At 40.5% G+C, this 19772-nt stretch overlaps 3 protein-coding genes across 3 annotated transcripts; all 3 read right to left on the bottom strand.

The window, feature by feature from the left end:
• Window positions 1-7298: 7298 nt before the first annotated feature.
• Window positions 7299-8675, bottom strand: LOC119743277 (vesicular acetylcholine transporter-like). Its single transcript, XM_038219679.1, has one exon. It carries the CDS (start codon window positions 8673-8675, stop codon window positions 7299-7301), a length of 1377 nt encoding a protein of 458 aa, XP_038075607.1.
• A 3518-nt stretch (window positions 8676-12193) lies between these two features.
• On the bottom strand, window positions 12194-13570 carry LOC119743275 (vesicular acetylcholine transporter unc-17-like). Its single transcript, XM_038219678.1, has one exon. It carries the CDS (start codon window positions 13568-13570, stop codon window positions 12194-12196), a length of 1377 nt encoding a protein of 458 aa, XP_038075606.1.
• Window positions 13571-17777: 4207 nt separating this feature from the next.
• LOC119743274 (vesicular acetylcholine transporter unc-17-like) lies at window positions 17778-19299 on the bottom strand. The gene has a single exon (XM_038219677.1). The coding sequence runs from the start codon at window positions 19152-19154 to the stop codon at window positions 17778-17780; it is 1377 nt and encodes a 458-aa protein (XP_038075605.1). The 5' UTR covers window positions 19155-19299.
• Window positions 19300-19772: the final 473 nt, after the last annotated feature.

The raw sequence follows: 19772 nt of genomic DNA, 5'->3' as shown, positions 1-19772 counted from the left end.
ACCATTTTTACACCGGCCAATGGAATGCTATTTCGATGCTATTCAGCTCAGTGAGAACCAGAAATTACACACGGGCATTGAAATATAAATGGCATGGATTTTAATAATTTAAGTCAAGACTGAAACATAATTTTTCACTGTCCGATTTTGTGATTATGAGGAACAAATCAGCAGGCAGGTCTTTTTTTCTGAAATGATGGGGGGGGGGGGGGGGGGGGACCCGGAGGTTTCCAACAGAATTCACCGACTGTGAAAAAGCAAATGCAAGAGTGCGGACAGCAGGAATGTTACGGACGTTTTTGACGTGTATGACGTTAAGAAGGGTGTTAATGTTGGGTAATGGACAACTTGAATACGTTTGTACGTTTTAAAAAAAAAAGAGCCGATCGACAAGGTTGAGACGTAAAAATAGGGTCGGGTTGGCATGGGCGTCGCCAGGATTTTTTTCCAGAGGGGGGCAAAACAGATTTTTCCCAAAAAATTCCTGTATTTCTCAACATATTCTCGATTTATCAGTTTCAGAGGGGGGCAGGGACATTTTGCCTCCCCCCCCCACCCATTAAATTTCCACAAATATGACTTCGCGCCTCTTTTGCTCTTTTTTTCTTCCTTTCCCCCCCTTTTTTTTTGCTTTTCGGGGGGGGGGGGGAAGCGCCCCCCTTGCCCCCCCCTTGCGACGCCCATGCGGGTTGGATAAAATGCTCAGTCTTTTGTACTGCTGTAAGTTTAAAATTAACCTTGGTATTAAGGTGGCTGAGAATGTTCCCTTTTTTTTTTTTACAGGCTGTTTTTCCACAACCACCACGATTTTTTTTATATATTTGTTTTTTGGTTCAGCACAAAATGGGGAGGGAATTGATCCAATGGCCCTAACCCTAATCCTAACCCCCAGGATTTACGCCCAAACAGGGTTGTTGATAAAGATATTGCGTACTACGGTTGTTGAAACAAGTATTCTGTGTCATTTTCTTTTGTTGTTCCAAACAGTCAGAAGTTAGAACACACAATAAATCGTGTTTTTTGGGGGGACGAAACAGGTTTTAAGATCATTTCGTTTAAGTGGTGATCTAATTTGAACGGATTGAGCAATTGAAATATTTTTCTCATCTAAAAGCAGTTTATTAAATTGGCTTACCAGTCATAATTATTTCGGTGCTTTCCCATAAGAAGTGGTCCTTGCCCGAACTTGGCCAAAATGTCCCGCCCATGGGCAAGGGCGGATCCAGGGGGGGGGCCAAAGGGGGCCATGGCCCCCCCCAAAACGAAACCAATTTTTTTTTTTTTATGTGACATCGCAATAAAGGCAGGCAATGAGTACACCACCATCTTTTCCTCAAAAAAACCATTGGTTAAAGTGGTCAGAAATTGCCTCAGATCGCACCACAGAGCATCTAGAATCCAAAAATTTTTCGGGGCCCTTCAGCGGGCCCCGAACCCCACGCCGTATTTTTTTTGACCCACATTTTTGGGGGACCAAATTTTTTTTGGCCCCCCCGAAAATTGTGTTCTGGATCCGCCCTTGCCCATGGGACGTCGTTGCTAGGTAAAAGGGCGCCCTCTTAGTAAGCGCACGGAGCCCATTGTACATGTGTACATGGGTATATATCACTGATCTCTATATAAAGACTGGATAGCGGATATGCATACAACATTCACACAGTAGACTTTGCATATTGACCAATTCGCCCCCGGTCTCACGAAGATGGCCGCGTATAATACGAACGTTCTACGCGTAAATACGCGCGCGTTGTATCAACAGTTGACGCGCATTTTGGTCACGTACACATATTATGATGTTCTAAAAGGGACACATTTCCGTTGTGATTATTATTTCAAAACGCCGAAAAAGTTATATTTGCGGCATTTTAGTAACCACGACGTTAGAAAAATTGTAGTTAACCTTGGTCAGTGATGGTGGTCAAAATATAAGTCAAGTGAACCGCGACGTTACAAAAGAAATAATGCTGTCTATAAAAACGACAACTTGTCCTTTGTAGATCACCAGCCGGTCTCACCAATATGGCGTCAAATTCGTACATTGTGCGGCTCTGTATTAGCTATCCAGTCTTTATATAGAGATCAGTGGTATATATGCGTCTGCGTCCCATGAGTCACTACGAGGCGTCCCCCTCCCGCCCCTCAGTGCTTTTAAAAATTCTCCTATACTCCCGCTTACTGTTGACAACAAGATTCAGCTGTTGTTGTCCGCGCACACTCTATTCAGTATCGAGACATATGTAATCAACTTCACAAAGACAGCCGTTTTGCTTTACTTCAATCTCGTAAAAAGGGCAATAATTAAATGGAGGTCAATGAACGGAGTGGAGGCTTGTTGGTACTTGCAGCCAACGGATTATTTTGCAGCGTCCTTTCACTTTTCATTCTGAATTGATGGGGAAACATTTGACAGGGCCTCGAGGAGGATCATTAAATTTCATATCAATGATCGTCATTTGAAGTATCACATTCAGTTTAAGGTGTCATCAACATGTGGTCGATACTGGGAGGAAAATCTATATAATGTCACATTTTGTGCGTCAGCTGATGAAGAAGTTTTTTCTTGTCAAGCGAATTAAAGGTCCCACCTGACGACTTTGCGGCGAGCGTAAACACCCACCAAAACACGGTAAGCTTGTATGTTCACTCGACAAACATAGGTTACCGCTCGATAGTCCGATGGTTCGATAGTCCAAAGGTTAGATAGTCCGAAGGTTCGATAATAATCCAAAGGGTCGTTAGTCTGAAGGTTCATTAGTCCGAAGGTTCATTAATCCAAAAATAGAGTAAAATTAAATGATCCGCAGATTCGATATTCCGAATAGACGATAAGTTCTATTTTGTCCTAATCGACAATAAGTCAACATTCCGAATTGACAGCATTAAAGGACTTTTGAACCTTTCGATCGAATTAATGAACCTTCGGACTACTGAACGTTGTTTTCATTTCGGACTTATTAAACCTTGGGACTAATAATGATTAACTGTCATACTTTATTCTTAATTCAGACTATCATACCTTCGGCCTCACATTTGGACTATCGCATCAAATGCTCGGATTAACGAACCGTATTTCATTTTCGGACTAATGAACACCTGGGTACGGGAAATGTGTGCGTGTTCGGTCTATTGTACCTTCAAATCAATAAACCTTCGGAATACCGGGCGGACCTCGAAACATTCATGCAGTGCTGTGTTTCAAAATGGTGACCGTAAGGCACGAACGAAGGTGCACGAGCGTAGCATTATATTCAAGCAACGATATTAAGAAGGAAAATCAAATTCGTTTTTTTCTTTGGAAGCTGCATGTGTGAACGGGTTGCCTTTTGTGCCACTGTGTTCCGGTTGCACATCTGGAATGAGTTGTTCAATCCTGAGATCACAATACGTTTTGTTCCAGTAGAAATCTGATCAACCTTAGGCATTTATTGTATTCTCCTCCCTGTCCAGTCAGAGGGGAAGACTTTGATTTATAATTATGAATGCTACAGACAGATGGATTTAGGAATGCAGAAGCCAGCGAAGTCCAAATTTGTTAACTTAAGAAATGTAAGAAGTTTCACCTCTCACCTTTCAAGCAACCAAGTCTCCCCCTAATATGCTTATGTCTTTAAAGCATGTTCGATGTAATATTTTGGGTTTACAGTTCAAAATAAGTTATCTCATTATTCCCCCACCACCACCCCGCCCCGATTGCTACAGGTTTAAAAGACATCAGCCATGCAGGGCGTTGGTGCTATTCTGTTGATCTGTTTGTCCATTGCGGTAGTCCCAGGCAAAGCTTGTGATATTCCCCAAAATTGGAGACCGCAGAGTTTCCAGGAAAGACTGCAGCAAGCATCGGTGGTATTCAGAGGTAAGGTTAGCAGCATCGGCCAATCTGCCTTCTCCTTCTTCGGTATAACTATATCCAACCCCTTGTACGATGCTACCTTTGAGGTCGAGTGCTACTACAAAGGCGGGATCGACACGAAGTTTGTCGACGTGAGCGACTTTGGCTATGAAGACGGCATGTGCTCCGCCAGTGAAGTCGAGGGAGCGCGTGACTACATCATCTTCGCTGATGAGTACCTTTGGTTTGGCTTGTCAGTTTCAGCCATCAACATGCAGAGTGGAGCTACAGAGGTTACACCAAGTGTCATTGCAGACATCGAGCTAATTTATTCTTGTAGGCAACCCGAGGCGTAGATTTGGCAAGACGACTCATGAATTCAACTCTTTGGCGTAAACATGACGATTTAATTAGTCTTGACAACTTTCTGTTTTCATTAATTTAAAATCAAATATATGCAATATGCATGGAGTAGTATTTTACCTCGGTAGACCCTTCATGGAAATTGTGATTAGCACTTCACTCGTAGGCCCCAGACGAAAATTCCCAAACACAAGCGTCGAGTAGAGGAAGGTTTCATGATCAGGACACTGGGCGAGTAGCTTGCATGTAAACACTCACAGAAATTATATACATGTACACGTGCACACTATATACATGTACATGTACACGTACAAACCATTTTATCGCGCTTTTTGTAGCCGTTTGCTCATTATATACGTTCCTATGAAAGTAGTATACGCGTTTTCGAGCCACCGCCCGTTCCATGATCAATTGAACACAAAACTAGACGTTAAAAATGAAACACAACAATTAAATGCCTGTATTAGAGTATGATAGTTTCGTCGAAATATGTCAATTAAACTGTGGTGAATATGTGAATTAAACTGTGGTGCAAAAATCTTTACAATGTTATGATGCCGCCGCGTCAGTTATTAGGCTACTTGGGCGTCGCCAGGATTTTTTTGTAGAGGGGGCAAAGCACATTTTCCCCGAAAACAATCCCTGTACTTTCCCCAGCATATTCTCGATTTATCATTTTTCCATCCATTAAATTAACTGCAATAATGCTTCGCTTTTTTTTCTTTTTCTTTCCCCTACTTTTCCTCCTTTTTGGGGGATTTTCCAGGGGGAGGGGGGAAAAGCCCCCTTTTGTCCCCCCCCCCCTTCGCGACGCCCATTTTTTTTTACAGAGGTTTATTTGCTAAACAGTACCCTTCCCTTTCAGACTTTCTCAGAGTTACTTTTTCAAACCTGAATGCTATATTCAGAGTAGTATAATGTAAGTGGTACAGGTTGTTTAATTCGTTTATTAAGCACATTATTCTCATTAAATCTCGATTTCGCCTTTGGTAAACCTTTATTGAAATAAACAGTAAAATTAAAATATGATAGGCTCTAAAGTTGGACGATTGATTTTTTTTGTAGTCTATATCTTAAGCAAGAGAGACTGTATACAGGGCGAGTAAAAAAAAAGCGGAACCCAAACCCTCAAATAAATATCACGTATTTAAAAAAAAAAAAAAGAAGAAAAAGATGAAGCACCAAAAATAATAATGATTGGAAGCCAATTTCGTAAGGTACGGGGAGTCGGATTGGTGTAGCGGTACTTTCCTCGCCTTCCACCGTGACCCCGGTTCGATTCCTGCCGTGGTCCACATGTGGATTAGGCTTTCATTCCCTGCCTGATTCCGTGGGTTTTCGTCAGGATAGTCTTCTGGACTTTTCCTCCCACTTCTACAACTGTAATTTCTTTACATTGTCTTCTGTTTATAGTGGGACCCATGGGAGATCAGTGGATTCCACTAAAATGGGCTACCCAGTTAAGTTAAGAAATAAAAAAAAAAGAAGATGAAAACATTACTGAAATTGCTCAATCTGTTCACAAAATATCACCACGTCTTCATGTTTATACATTCCGTTATTTTTCGAGACTGAGGCAGATCTAAGAGTAAGCTATTACATGGGGTTCGTTGGTTGCATGTTCTTCCTATATCAATATTCCCACCGAATATTCTCAAAATAAGGTGAGCTCTGACGCATTTAATTAACGAAAGTAAATAACGAAGCAAAATTCATCACATACACAGCCTTGTAGTATTTGCTAAAATACAAAAGGGTGATTATTGTTTATTGTCCATTTATGCCGCATAGTAGTTAGTAGAAATTACACATTCATTAGGCCTACTAGAATTTTATTGACCTTGAATTTGAATGCATATTGACCCAACCTCGTCCCCAGTGCTTACTTTATTTCCAACCGTGTTTCCAATAGTAAGCCCTGGATAGGAAACTTTCTCCCTGTATCCTGATACGATACCGCAATTGGCTAGTAATAGATTTTTATCGTGTACTTGGTGTTGTTATTCACAACGTGCAGTACGTGTTTTCACGATCATTCGTCCACGCCTTCTTAGAAATATTCCTTTCTTTTCCAATTTGTTCATATTAATATGACATGTGATACTGCATGTTGTCTCGATAAGATCGTAACAGTTTAAATAAATAAATTGTGTTTTCGTAACTCACGCTGTGCTCGCGCTGCGACGAATTGACTCTGTTTTTACCCCAGACACCGCATACAAAAACGAACGATAATGTAACGCACATGCAGGCACCAGACTACTCCTCATTTGCATACGTGTTCAAAAATCTTGCACATGCAAATGATCCAATACCAGTGAGAGAGCAGGTAGTGATGGGCGCGTACTGCTCGACACCCTTGGGTCGAGGGTGATATTGACCGATTACACTTTGATGCAGTATGCATGCATTAGTAGATTTTATTCACCTTAATTTTTTATATTATCAGATTCTTGTTGACGAAATGGAATGGAAAACTTAAAACTTGTTTTACCGGTTTTATCCTCTAAAAACGATCATTCATCAGTTTAAATAGGTGAACTTTTACATTTTCAGTTGCTTGCAAAATTGTACCTCTTTACAGTGAAGCGGGTTAGTGTCAATGTCATTGGAAAACAAAATACAAAAAGGTTATTCATGTGAACGTGATTTTGTTTTTTAACATTTAAAGTGTCATTAAAACACCATCACCGTTTAGCTCTAATCCCGATTATTTTTTTAATCAAAATATATGGGGTAGAGTGGGTGACAAATAGGGCACTGCAGTGTACAGAAAATGTTATTCATTCCGTAGCTAATGCACGTGTGTATCATCCTCTTGACTTTCGATTTTGGCATAAATATAAATTTGGGATTCAACAGATTTTCTGTCACGTTTCAATTGTTCGTTATTTCTCTCTACTTTTTGTCATTATCAGTATACATGTAATTGGCAATGTCAATATTGTCGTCATGATAATAATCAACATTTTTATCATAACTATAATCATAATGTCTTCCATTGTGCCGAAGTCAGAACTAAAGAAGTGTTTGCTGTATACCACAATCATAAATACAACCAAATAAGACATATCCATAAACATACCCCTTCAACTGTTTAAAACGTTTAATCTTTTGGCTGCTGAATTTCTTCTTCATAAGACAATGGAGGGCCTCCGGTAGAGGTCACTATCTGATACTTGGGGTAATCATTAGGAAAACAGTCCATGATATTAGGTCCTTGCTTTGAGTCAAGCGTCTGTAAGATTACTGTGAGTAGGGAGCTTGCAATGCAAGCTGCTCCGATGATGCAGATGACGCAGACGGATCCAAACAGGTAGGAGGCAAGTAGGGGTCCAAGAAGAAAGGAAGCCGCCCAGCCCACGTTGAACATGGCAAAGACTAGACCGTAGGATTGGGGATAGCGGCTGTTTGCGATGGTAGAACACATCATCAGGAGGGTGAAACGCGCAGCAGTGGCGCCGAATAAATGAGTACACAGGGCGACGCCGGCAACAACGATGTTCGGTGAGAAGTTGACAAGAAGCAAAGGTACTCCTGCCGTACACAGTGACGCCATACAGAAGATCCAGGATCGGTGCTGGAGAGCGGGTTGGATCTGAGCGCTGGCGAGGCTGGATGTGATCGATGCCACTCCGCAGAGCCCAAGAATGACACCTGTAGATTTTGGACCTGCCTCGAATGAAGATTTCATCCAAACGGCAAATGATGGTTCCAGGGAAGACTGGCCAAGAGTTGAAAACATGCAGCAAGTTGTAACGATCATGAGCTGGACGTCGCAGATCACCCTCCACCGAACAGCTCCAGACGAGTTTTGCTCACATTCGTCCTTTCCATTCGATTTGTCTTTTGAATGGAAATTGTCATTTCTGAATGTTATCAATACGCCGATGATGAGTAGCAAAGAGATGGGTAGAAACAGGAGGAACACTCGGTACTTCAAATACCCGTATAGTTCTCCAATAACAAGTCCCGCGAAGAAATTAAATGCCATTTTGCACAGGGCTATCGCCATCACGTTAGCGCACTCTGGCGATGCCTTGGCATATACATCTCTTATGCGAGCCATTGCTATGGTCTGTGTACAGGCACTCAGTGCGCCTTGAAGAACACGATTGGTTGAAACAATCACAATCGATGTGCCCAGAAGTCCAAACAGAAGACACTTCAATATTCCAATCAGAAGCCCAATCAAAATGACCAAATCAAACCCAAACTGGTCGGCTGTCATACCAGCAATGGGCGATAACCCGATCTCTACAAGTCCAGTAGAAAGGAAAATGGCACCAATTGCGAAACTAGCCCTTGTTTCTTCGTTTCCATTGGTTTGTGATCGGTTTGTGGTTAGGGGGACGTCGGTAGCTGCCCAATCCCACTCGGCAACAATCGGCACGATGGCTCCGTGCAAGCAGCTGTCCAGATACAGGGCCCCAATGCTCGTGGCAATCCTCAGCCACTTTGTCTTTCCCGAAATATCGGCCATAGTTTGGAAAGATCAAAACTGTTCTGCCGATTGCAAGACGACTTGTTCGGTTGACATGAGGAGACGCTAGCTACGGCTAGTAGAAAAGAAAGCCGAGCACAGCTGATGGTGTGAACGTCATGATCTTTCAAAGGCCTTAGAAGGAGAGCTATATTGGCGACGATTCTCCTTGTTAATTCTCTTTTATTAAACCAAAGGGCTCGTTGGAAGGTAGCTTATGGAAAGAAACTGCCTACAAACGATGCATTATTGAGTGACGTATATAACAACTCCCCCGCGTTTATGTTTTCAATATTTCTGTAGGCAAGGCGATTTTTCGAAAGCGGATACACAAAAAAATAATAATTTGAATTTGGATTTGGTCAACTGCTCAAGGAGATCCACTTAAAGTCTACGTTTTCACAGAGATTTTTATCTTTACGCCACCAATGACGACTAAAGTGCGCTATGCGCTTCCTGCCAGTACTTTACATCATAATGGCACACTAAGTGAAACAGTGGGATGAGAGCACAATATACATTATACTATTCATTATTTATGATTTATTTTTTTAAACTTTCATGGCCAAAAGGCCAAATCGTAGTTAAATTTGCAAACAATTAAAAATCGTTGTATATTATAATTACAGACAGATTAATACACAATTCAATTCAATTCAAATCAGTTGACATTTATTTAGCAATCTCCAATAAACCAATGCAAATTTGGATAATAAAAGTATAATACAGTGATATTTAAAGGGAATATACAACATTTGCAAACATCGAAAAATAAAATTACCAAGTTTTTACGAAATACCTTAATAGGATGTTGGTAAATGACAGTCTAAAGCATCCTGTAAAATTATGGCACCTGGTATACTGTCATTTTCAAGAAAAGTGGTATTTTTGTATCAATTTCCAACGCTGATCGGCCGATCAGCGTTGGAAACAACTGGCTTTTTTTTCAAATACTGGCCCCAATTGACCATTGCACTTGTTTGCAATCGATTACAAATCTATGAACGGGTACGAGCCAGCTAGACTGGTTCCCTGACCTTACAATTCCCTAGTGTATGTAAACTGCTCTGTTTCTTCTTATATGGAGTCAGGGAACCAGACTACAGGAAAATGATCGTTTTTCTTGGTTTTTATAGCATTTTCGAACCCAAAACCTCCAAAAAGTCAGTGTAACTATATTTGCTTTATATTTCCAACCCCCCAATTCCATCCATTTCTGAAAATTACAGCAAAAGCAAATGATGTATATTCCCTTTAAATAAACGAATACAAATATGAAGGTAATTACCACCATAAAAGTAATGCTTTGAATCTAAGTATTTAAATTAAAATTAACAGCAAGCGAAGTTTAGAAGAGAGTAGTATCGAAGAGTACAAGGCTGTTCACATAAGCAGAGGCTTGTAGGTGGAACAGCCTGGACAAACAATACAACGTAATCACAAGAACAAAAGACAGACACGATCGGATACACAAACAAAAGACAAACAAAACCAACGTAAGTAACCAAGCTGATGCAAGATTAAAGAGGAAAAAAGCACAAAGATAACGATGAAAACGGTAGGAAAACTAAATATTGAATATTGAAAGAAAAAAAAAAACCATATAAATGGTAAGGAAGTGAAGGCGAATTTACAGTTTCGCAGCCTTTTCGGTTTCACGAACTAACACTCATCTTTTTTCTCTTATTTCTTGTTTATTTAATACACAAACGGGTGAAAAACAGCAGATTTAATAAATTCAATTCATCAAGTGTCCACAACGAGAAACCCAACTGAAAATACTCTGTCGTTTTGACGCAAAATGTTGTTTTAGAAGGCGTTCAACTTTAGTTGCCGTTTTCTCCGATTGCAAGTTTTTACTGGTATGTAGATGGGTGTTACTTCGTGGTGTCGGTGACGAAATATTAAAAAGAAAAAGCAAGATTATTCAAAACATACAAGTCATCTAGTATCTACGGAAATTTGAAATTTGAATAATATAGTCCTTTGATAGATATGCGATATCATTTTTATGATAAAATAGAAAATGTACGAAACGATGGAACAGTATAGGGCGGATACTATAACCGTACAGATTGTGTCGGTTGTTCATGCACTTGCAGGGCTTGAGTTTGCAGGCAATTTAGTAGAGTCTAATATGCTCCGTGCCACTTTTAGCTCTCACGTTTGTGTCGTTATGCAGGAGGCACAATAATTGTGTTATACGACCAATGTACGACCAACCCCTCCACAAGAATTTCATTTCAACCCTTCCCTATATAGTCCTTGTTTGATCCTCTGATTTTTGTTTAGTCTAACTACAGTGAAATCTTGATAAGTCAAACCTCAAGGGAACAGGTTCAAAATAACTCCTTCCTTCCTTCCTTCCTTCCTTCCTTCCTTCCTTCCTTCCTTCCTTCCTTCCTTCCTTCCTAACGACTCGTTAACAAATATTAAATTAAAACAGCAATATGGCGGGAAATGCAGAAACCAAAGGTTTATATTGCCATGCCGGGACAAACAAAAACAATTTACAAACATGAGTGGACAAACAAAAACAAAGACAAGAACAATTATCTGAATTATCGACAGAGTTTAAACTTGAATTGATGAATTGAGTTAAGGAGGGTTGTATATCATTGTTATAGGCCTACTGCTGAAAGCAATGAATTCTTTATTTGACTTAACAATTCTTCATTTGCATACGTGTTCAAAAATCTTGCACATGCAAATGATCCAATACCAGTGAGAGAGCAGGTAGTGATGGGCGCGTACTGCTCGACACCCTTGGGTCGAGGGTGATATTGACCGATTACACTTTGATGCAGTATGCATGCATTAGTAGATTTTATTCACCTTAATTTTTTATATTATCAGATTCTTGTTGACGAAATGGAATGGAAAACTTAAAACTTGTTTTACCGGTTTTATCCTCTAAAAACGATCATTCATCAGTTTAAATAGGTGAACTTTTACATTTTCAGTTGCTTGCAAAATTGTACCTCTTTACAGTGAAGCGGGTTAGTGTCAATGTCATTGGAAAACAAAATACAAAAAGGTTATTCATGTGAACGTGATTTTGTTTTTAACATTTAAAGTGTCATTAAAACACCATCACCGTTTAGCTCTAATCCCGATTATTATTTTTTAATCAATCAAAATATATGGGGTAGAGTGGGTGACAAATAGGGCACTGCAGCGTTCAGAAAATGTTATTCATTCCGTAGCTAATGCACGTGTGTATCATCCTCTTGACTTTCGATTTTGGCATAAATATAAATTTGGGATTCAACAGATTTTCTGTCACGTTTCAATTGTTCGTTATTTCTCTCTACTTTTTGTCATTATCAGTATACATGTAATTGGCAATGTCAATTTTGTCGTCATGATAATAATCAACATTTTTATCATAACTATAATCATAATGTCTTCCATTGTGCCGAAGTCAGAACTAAAGAAGTAATTGCTGTATACCACAATCATAAATACAACCAAATAAGACATATCCATAAACATACCCCTTCAACTGTTTAAAACGTTTAATCTTTTGGCTGCTGAATTTCTTCTTCATAAGACAATGGAGGGCCTCCGGTAGAGGTCACTATCTGATACTTGGGGTAATCATTAGGAAAACAGTCCATGATATTAGGTCCTTGCTTTGAGTCAAGCGTCTGTAAGATTACTGTGAGTAGGGAGCTGGCAATGCAAGCTGCTCCGATGATGCAGATGACGCAGACGGATCCAAACAGGTAGGAGGCAAGGAGGGGTCCAAGGAGAAAGGAAGCCGCCCAGCCCACGTTGAGCATGGCAAAGACTAGACCGTAGGATTGGGGATAGCGGCTGTTTGCGATGGTTGAACACATCATCAGGAGGGTGAAACGCGCAGCAGTGGCGCCGGATAAATGAGTACACAGGGCGACGCCGGCAACAATGGTGTTCGGTGAGAAGTTGACAAGAAGCAAAGGTACTCCTGCCGTACACAGTGACGCCATACAGAAGATCCAGGATCGGTACTGGAGAGTGGGTAGGATCTGAGCGCTGACGAGGCTGGCTGTGATCGATGCCACCCCGCAGAGCCCAAGAATGACACCTGTAGATTCTGGACCTGCCTCGAATGAAGATTTCATCCAAACGGCAAATGATGGTTCCAGGGAAGACTGGCCAAGATTTGAAAACATGCAGCAAGTTGTAACGATCATGAGCTGGACGTCGCAGATCACCCTCCACCGAACAGCTCCAGACGAGTTTTGCTCACATTCATCCTTTCCATTCGATTCGTCTTTTGAATGGAAATTGTCATTTCTGAATGTTATCAATACGCCGATGATGAGTAGCAAAGAGATGGGTAGAAACAGGAGGAACACTCGGTACTTCAAATACCCGTACAGTTCTCCAATAACAAGTCCCGCGAAGAAACTAAATGCCATTTTGCACAGGGCTATCGCCATCACGTTAGCGCACTCTGGCGATGCCTTGGCATATACATCTCTTATGCGAGCCATTGCTATGGTCTGTGTACAGGCACTCAGTGCGCCTTGAAGAACACGATTGGTTGAAACAATCACAATCGATGTGCCTAGAAGTCCGAACAGAAGACACTTCAATATTCCAATCAGAAGCCCAATCAAAATGACCACATCAAACCCAAACCGGTCGGCTGTCATACCAGCAATGGGCGATAACCCGATCTCTACAAGTCCAGTAGAAAGGAAAATGGCACCAATTGCGAAACTAGCCCTTGTTTCTTCGTTTCCATTGGTTTGTGATCGGTTTGTGGTTAGGGGGACGTCGGTAGCTGCCCAATCCCACTCGGCGACAATCGGCACGACGGCTCCGTGCAAGCAGCTCTCCAGATACAGGGCCCCAATGCTCGTGGCAATCCTCAGCCACTTCGTCTTTCCCGAAATATCGGCCATAGTTTGGGTCAAAACTGTTCTACCGATCGCAAGACGACTTGTTCGGTTGACATAAGGAGACGCAAGCTACGGCAAGTAGAAAAGAAAGCCGAGCACAGCTGATGGTGTGAACGTAGTGATCTTTCAAAGACCTTAGAAGGAGAGCTATATTGGCGACGATTCTCCTTGTTAATTCTCTTTTATTAAACCAAATGGTTCGTTGGAAGGTAGCCTATGGAAAGAAACTGCCTAAAAACGATACATTATTGAGTGACGTATATAACAACTCCCCCGCGTTTATGTTTTCAATATTTCTGTAGGCAAGGCGATTTTTCGAAAGCGGATAAACAAAACAATAATAAATTGAATTGGATTTGGTCAACTGCTCAAGGAGATCCACTTAAAGTCTACGTTTTCCCAGAGATTTTTATCTTTACGCCATTAATTACGATTAAAGTGCGCTTCCTGCCAGTACTTAACATCATACTGGCACACTATTAAAGTGAAACATCATGGGATGAGAGCACAATATACATTACTATTCATTATTCATGATTTTTTTTTTTTTTTTTTACTTTCAAGGCCAAAAAGCCAAATCGTAGTTGAATTTGCAAACAATTAAAATTCGTTGTATATTATAATTACAGACAGATTAATACACAATTCAATTCAATTCAAATCAGTTGACATTCATTTAGCAATCTCCAATAAACCAATGCAAATTTGGATTATAAAAGTATATAAATACAGTGATATTTAAATAAACGAATACAAATATGAAGGTAATTACCACCATAAAAGTAATGCTTTGAATCTAAGTATTTAAATTAAGATTAACAGCAAGCGAAGTGAAGAAAAGAGTAGTATCGAAGAGTACAAGGCTGCTCACATAAGCAGAGGCTTGTATGTGGAACAGCCTGGACAAACAATACAACGTAATCACAAGAACAAAAAGACAGACACGATCGGAGACACAAACAAAAGACAAACAAAACCAACGTAGGTAACCAAGCTGATGCAAGATTAAAGGGAAAAAATGCACAAAGATAACAATAAAAACGGAAGGAAAACTAATTATGGAATATTGAAAGAAAAAAAACATATAAATGGTAAAGAAGGGAAGGCTATGTTACATACTGGGAGAGAAGAAATCATTTATACATGTAAGAATGCCCTGATAATGTCATCGGGAATGGAGTTCCATAAACGTGGACCATGCATCGAACTTAAGTGTGAGGCTAGCGTATAGGGGTGCAGACCAGTAAATCGGTCCGAAATTGCCTACGCCGGCCAAATCACGATTTTCAGTATTTGAGCATGCTGTGGGCCATGAACTTGAGGGTTTGTAAAAAATATGGGTGGAAGCCGTGCACAGGACTGGGAGCTTGCAGTTCTGTGTAATTTGGATGTAATTTGGACCCTAAAAGCGCTCTATTTTGCAATGGAGTGTAGGCATCGTTTTTCAAAATGGCGATGGGCTTCAGGACTATTTTCAGGGGTGATCATCTTCAGATGGAAATTTCTCCTAAAGGTCATCAGTTGACCCCCCAAAAATTGAAAAGAAAATGAAAGATGATGAAATAAGCTTTAATTTGATGTGTGTCTCGAACACCTTGGAGAGTTGTGAGTATTTTTCCCGAATTTTTGAAGTGGGAGCATTTACCATTGGGGTCTATGGAAGTTTATTTACTGGTCTGCTACCATAGACCTTTATCACGCGTCCAACATTTTAGTCATGTTCCCTGTATCCAATGGCAGTACTGAGTGATAATGTTTTGGTGCAAAAAGGAACCAGACTATTTTTCCTTCCAGCCTCGCTTCGGTTACATTGATCTGAATGGGAAAAAGTCAAATGGCTGCAACATGATAATGGTCTATAGGGTGCGATGGAATAAGTTATTGCGTGATCTGCAGGGTTGCATGAAGAAAGCTTTAATTACAAAAGTATGTAATTAAGTCACAGCCAAAAAAAACACTAACTAATACAGATAAGACCAAAAAAATCGTCACCGACACCACGAAGTAACACTCTACCGTGTTAAACCATATTTTTTTCGATTTTCAGTTTTTTGGATTTTTAAACATTATTCATCAAGGCCTACCATTGCACGAAGTTTCAAAGCTTCAAGAGCTTTACCTTAATAATTACGCTAGGTATCCATGGCAACTTTTGCGCAAAAGTGACAATTTTCGTTTTCACGAAGTAACACTCAAGTTCCATTTAACATTGAAATGCATGGCGCGCACTCTGCTCTTAAGTGAGCAAAAACGTTTTCACGAAGTAACACTCTTTAAGTTGTATGAGCGCGCGCGCGCTGACCTGAAGTTGCATTTTCCTCGTGTTGAATACATTGAAGAGTGTTACTTCGTGAAAACGAAAATTTACAGTTTCGCAGCCTTTTCGGTTTCACGAACTAACACTCATCTTTTTTCTCTTATTTCTTGTTTATTTAATACACAAACGGGTGAAAAACAGCAGATTTAATAAATTCAATTCATCAAGTGTCCACAACGAGAAACCCAACTGAAAATACTCTGTCATTTTGACGCAAAATGTTGTTTTAGAAGGCGTTCAACTTTAGTTGCCGTTTTCTCCGATTGCTAGTTTTTACTGGTATGTAGATGGGTGTTACTTCGTGGTGTCGGTGACGAAATATTAAAAAGAAAAAGCAAGATTATTCAAAACATACAAGTCATCTAGTATCTACGGAAATTTGAAATTTGAATATCATTCTCCTTTGATAGATATGCGATATCATTTTTATGATAAAATAGAAAATGTACGAAACGATGGAACAGTATAGGGCGGATACTATAACCGTACAGATTGTGTCGGTTGTTCATGCACTTGCAGGGCTTGAGTTTGCAGGCAATTTAGTAGAGTCTAATATGCTCCGTGCCACTTTTAGCTCTCACGTTTGTGTCGTTATGCAGGAGGCACAATAATTGTGTTATACGACCAATGTACGACCAACCCCTCCACAAGAATTTCATTTCAACCCTTCCCTATATAGTCCTTGTTTGATCCTCTGATTTTTGTTTAGTCTAACTACAGTGAAATCTTGATAAGTCAAACCTCAAGGGAACAGGTTCAAAATGACTCCTTCCTTCCTTCCTTCCTTCCTTCCTAACGACTCGTTAACAAATATTAAATTAAAACAGCAATATGGCGGGAAATGCAGAAACCAAAGGTTTATATTGCCATGCCGGGACAAACAAAAACAATTTACAAACATGAGTGGACAAACAAAAACAAAGACAAGAACAATTATCTGAATTATCTACAGAGTTTAAACTTGAATTGATGAATTGAGTTAAGGAGGGTTGTATATCATTGTTATAGGCCTACTGCTGAAAGCAATGAATTCTTTATTTGACTTAACAATTCTTCATTTGCATACGTGTTCAAAAATCTTGCACATGCAAATGATCCAATACCAGTGAGAGAGCAGGTAGTGATGGGCGCGTACTGCTCGACACCCTTGGGTCGAGGGTGATATTGACCGATTACACTTTGATGCAGTATGCATGCATTAGTAGATTTTATTCACCTTAATTTTTTATATTATCAGATTCTTGTTGACGAAATGGAATGGAAAACTTAAAACTTGTTTTACCGGTTTTATCCTCTAAAAACGATCATTCATCAGTTTAAATAGGTGAACTTTTACATTTTCAGTTGCTTGCAAAATTGTACCTCTTTACAGTGAAGCGGGTTAGTGTCAATGTCATTGGAAAACAAAATACAAAAAGGTTATTCATGTGAACGTGATTTTGTTTCTAACATTTAAAGTGTCATTAAAACACCATCTCCGTTTAGCTCTAATCCCGATTATTTTTTTAATCAAAATATATGGGGTAGAGTGGGTGACAAATAGGGCACTGCAACGTACAGAAAATGTTATTCATTCCGTAGCTAATGCACGTGTGTATCATCCTCTTGACTTTCGATTTTGGCATAAATATAAATTTGGGATTCAACAGATTTTCTGTCACGTTTCAATTGTTCGTTATTTCTCTCTACTTTTTGTCATTATCAGTAAACATGTAATTGGCAATGTCAATTTTGTCGTCATGATAATAATCAACATTTTTATCATAACTATAATCATAATGTCTTCCATTGTGCCGAAGTCAGAACTAAAGAAGTGTTTGCTGTATACCACAATCATAAATACAACCAAATAAGACATATCCATAAACATACCCCTTCCACTGTTTAAAACGTTTAATCTTTTGGCTGCTGAATTTCTTCTTCATAAGACAATGGAGGGCCTCCAGTAGAGGTCACTATCTGATACTTGGGGTAATCATTAGGAAAACAGTCCATGATATTAGGTCCTTGCTTTGAGTCAAGCGTCTGTAAGATTACTGTGAGTAGAGAGCTTGCAATGCAAGCTGCTCCGATGATGCAGATGACGCAGACGGATCCAAACAGGTAGGAGGCAAGTAGGGGTCCAAGAAGAAAGGAAGCCGCCCAGCCCACGTTGAACATGGCAAAGACTAGACCGTAGGATTGGGGATAGCGGCTGTTTGCGATGGTAGAACACATCATCAGGAGGGTGAAACGCGCAGCAGTGGCGCCGAATAAATGAGTACACAGGGCGACGCCGGCAACAACGATGTTCGGTGAGAAGTTGACAAGAAGCAAAGGTACTCCTGCCGTACACAGTGACGCCATACAGAAGATCCAGGATCGGTGCTGGAGAGCGGGTAGGATCTGAGCGCTGGCGAGGCTGGATGTGATCGATGCCACTCCGCAGAGCCCAAGAATGACACCTGTAGATTCTGGACCTGCCTCGAATGAAGATTTCATCCAAACGGCAAATGATGGTTCCAGGGAAGACTGGCCAAGAGTTGAAAACATGCAGCAAGTTGTAACGATCATGAGCTGGACGTCGCAGATCACCCTCCACCGAACAGCTCCAGACGAGTTTTGCTCACATTCGTCCTTTCCATTCGATTCGTCTTTTGAATGGAAATTGTCATTTCTGAATGTTATCAATACGCCGATGATGAGTAGCAAAGAGATGGGTAGAAACAGGAGGAACACTCGGTACTTCAAATACCCGTACAGTTCTCCAATAACAAGTCCCGCGAAGAAATTAAATGCCATTTTGCACAGGGCTATCGCCATCACGTTAGCGCACTCTGGCGATGCCTTGGCATATACATCTCTTATGCGAGCCATTGCTATGGTCTGTGTACAGGCACTCAGTGCGCCTTGAAGAACACGATTGGTTGAAACAATCACAATCGATGTGCCCAGAAGTCCAAACAGAAGACACTTCAATATTCCAATCAGAAGCCCAATCAAAATGACCACATCAAACCCAAACCGGTCGGCTGTCATACCAGCAATGGGCGATAACCCGATCTCTGCAAGTCCAGTAGAAAGGAAAATGGCACCAATTGCGAAACTAGCCCTTGTTTCTTCGTTTCCATTGGTTTGTGATCGGTTTGTGGTTAGGGGGACGTCGGTAGCTGCCCAATCCCACTCGGCAACAATCGGCACGACGGCTCCGTGCAAGCAGCTGTCCAGATACAGGGCCCCAATGCTCGTGGCAATCCTCAGCCACTTCGTCTTTCCCGAAATATCGGCCATAGTTTGGAAAGATCAAAACTGTTCTGCCGATTGCAAGACGACTTGTTCGGTTGACATGAGGAGACGCTAGCTACGGCTAGTAGAAAAGAAAGCCGAGCACAGCTGATGGTGTGAACGTCATGATCTTTCAAAGGCCTTAGAAGGAGAGCTATATTGGCGACGATTCTCCTTGTTAATTCTCTTTTATTAAACCAAAGGGCTCGTTGGAAGGTAGCTTATGGAAAGAAACTGCCTAAAAACGATGCATTATTGAGTGACGTATATAACAACTCCCCGCGTTTATGTTTTCAATATTTCTGTAGGCAAGGCGATTTTTCGAAAGCGGATACACAAAAAAATAATAATTTGAATTTGGATTTGGTCAACTGCTCAAGGAGATCCACTTAAAGTCTACGTTTTCACAGAGATTTTTATCTTTACGCCACCAATGACGACTAAAGTGCGCTATGCGCTTCCTGCCAGTACTTTACATCATAATGGCACACTAAGTGAAACAGTGGGATGAGAGCACAATATACATTATACTATTCATTATTCATGATTTATTTTTTTAAACTTTCATGGCCAAAAGGCCAAATCGTAGTTAAATTTGCAAACAATTAAAAATCGTTGTATATT

This window comes from Patiria miniata, unplaced genomic scaffold, assembly GCF_015706575.1.
Source record: "Patiria miniata isolate m_02_andy unplaced genomic scaffold, ASM1570657v1 HiC_scaffold_6, whole genome shotgun sequence".
Lineage (NCBI taxonomy): Eukaryota > Metazoa > Echinodermata > Asteroidea > Valvatida > Asterinidae > Patiria > Patiria miniata.
This window is presented reverse-complemented; position numbering and strand designations above follow the sequence as displayed.

What these genes read in the sequence shown, in the direction of transcription:
- LOC119743277 (XM_038219679.1), bottom strand. Translation starts at nt 8,675, where the DNA reads ATGGCCGATATTTCGGGAAAGACAAAGTGGCTGAGGATTGCCACGAGC.
- LOC119743275 (XM_038219678.1), bottom strand. Translation starts at nt 13,570, where the DNA reads ATGGCCGATATTTCGGGAAAGACGAAGTGGCTGAGGATTGCCACGAGC.
- LOC119743274 (XM_038219677.1), bottom strand. Translation starts at nt 19,154, where the DNA reads ATGGCCGATATTTCGGGAAAGACGAAGTGGCTGAGGATTGCCACGAGC.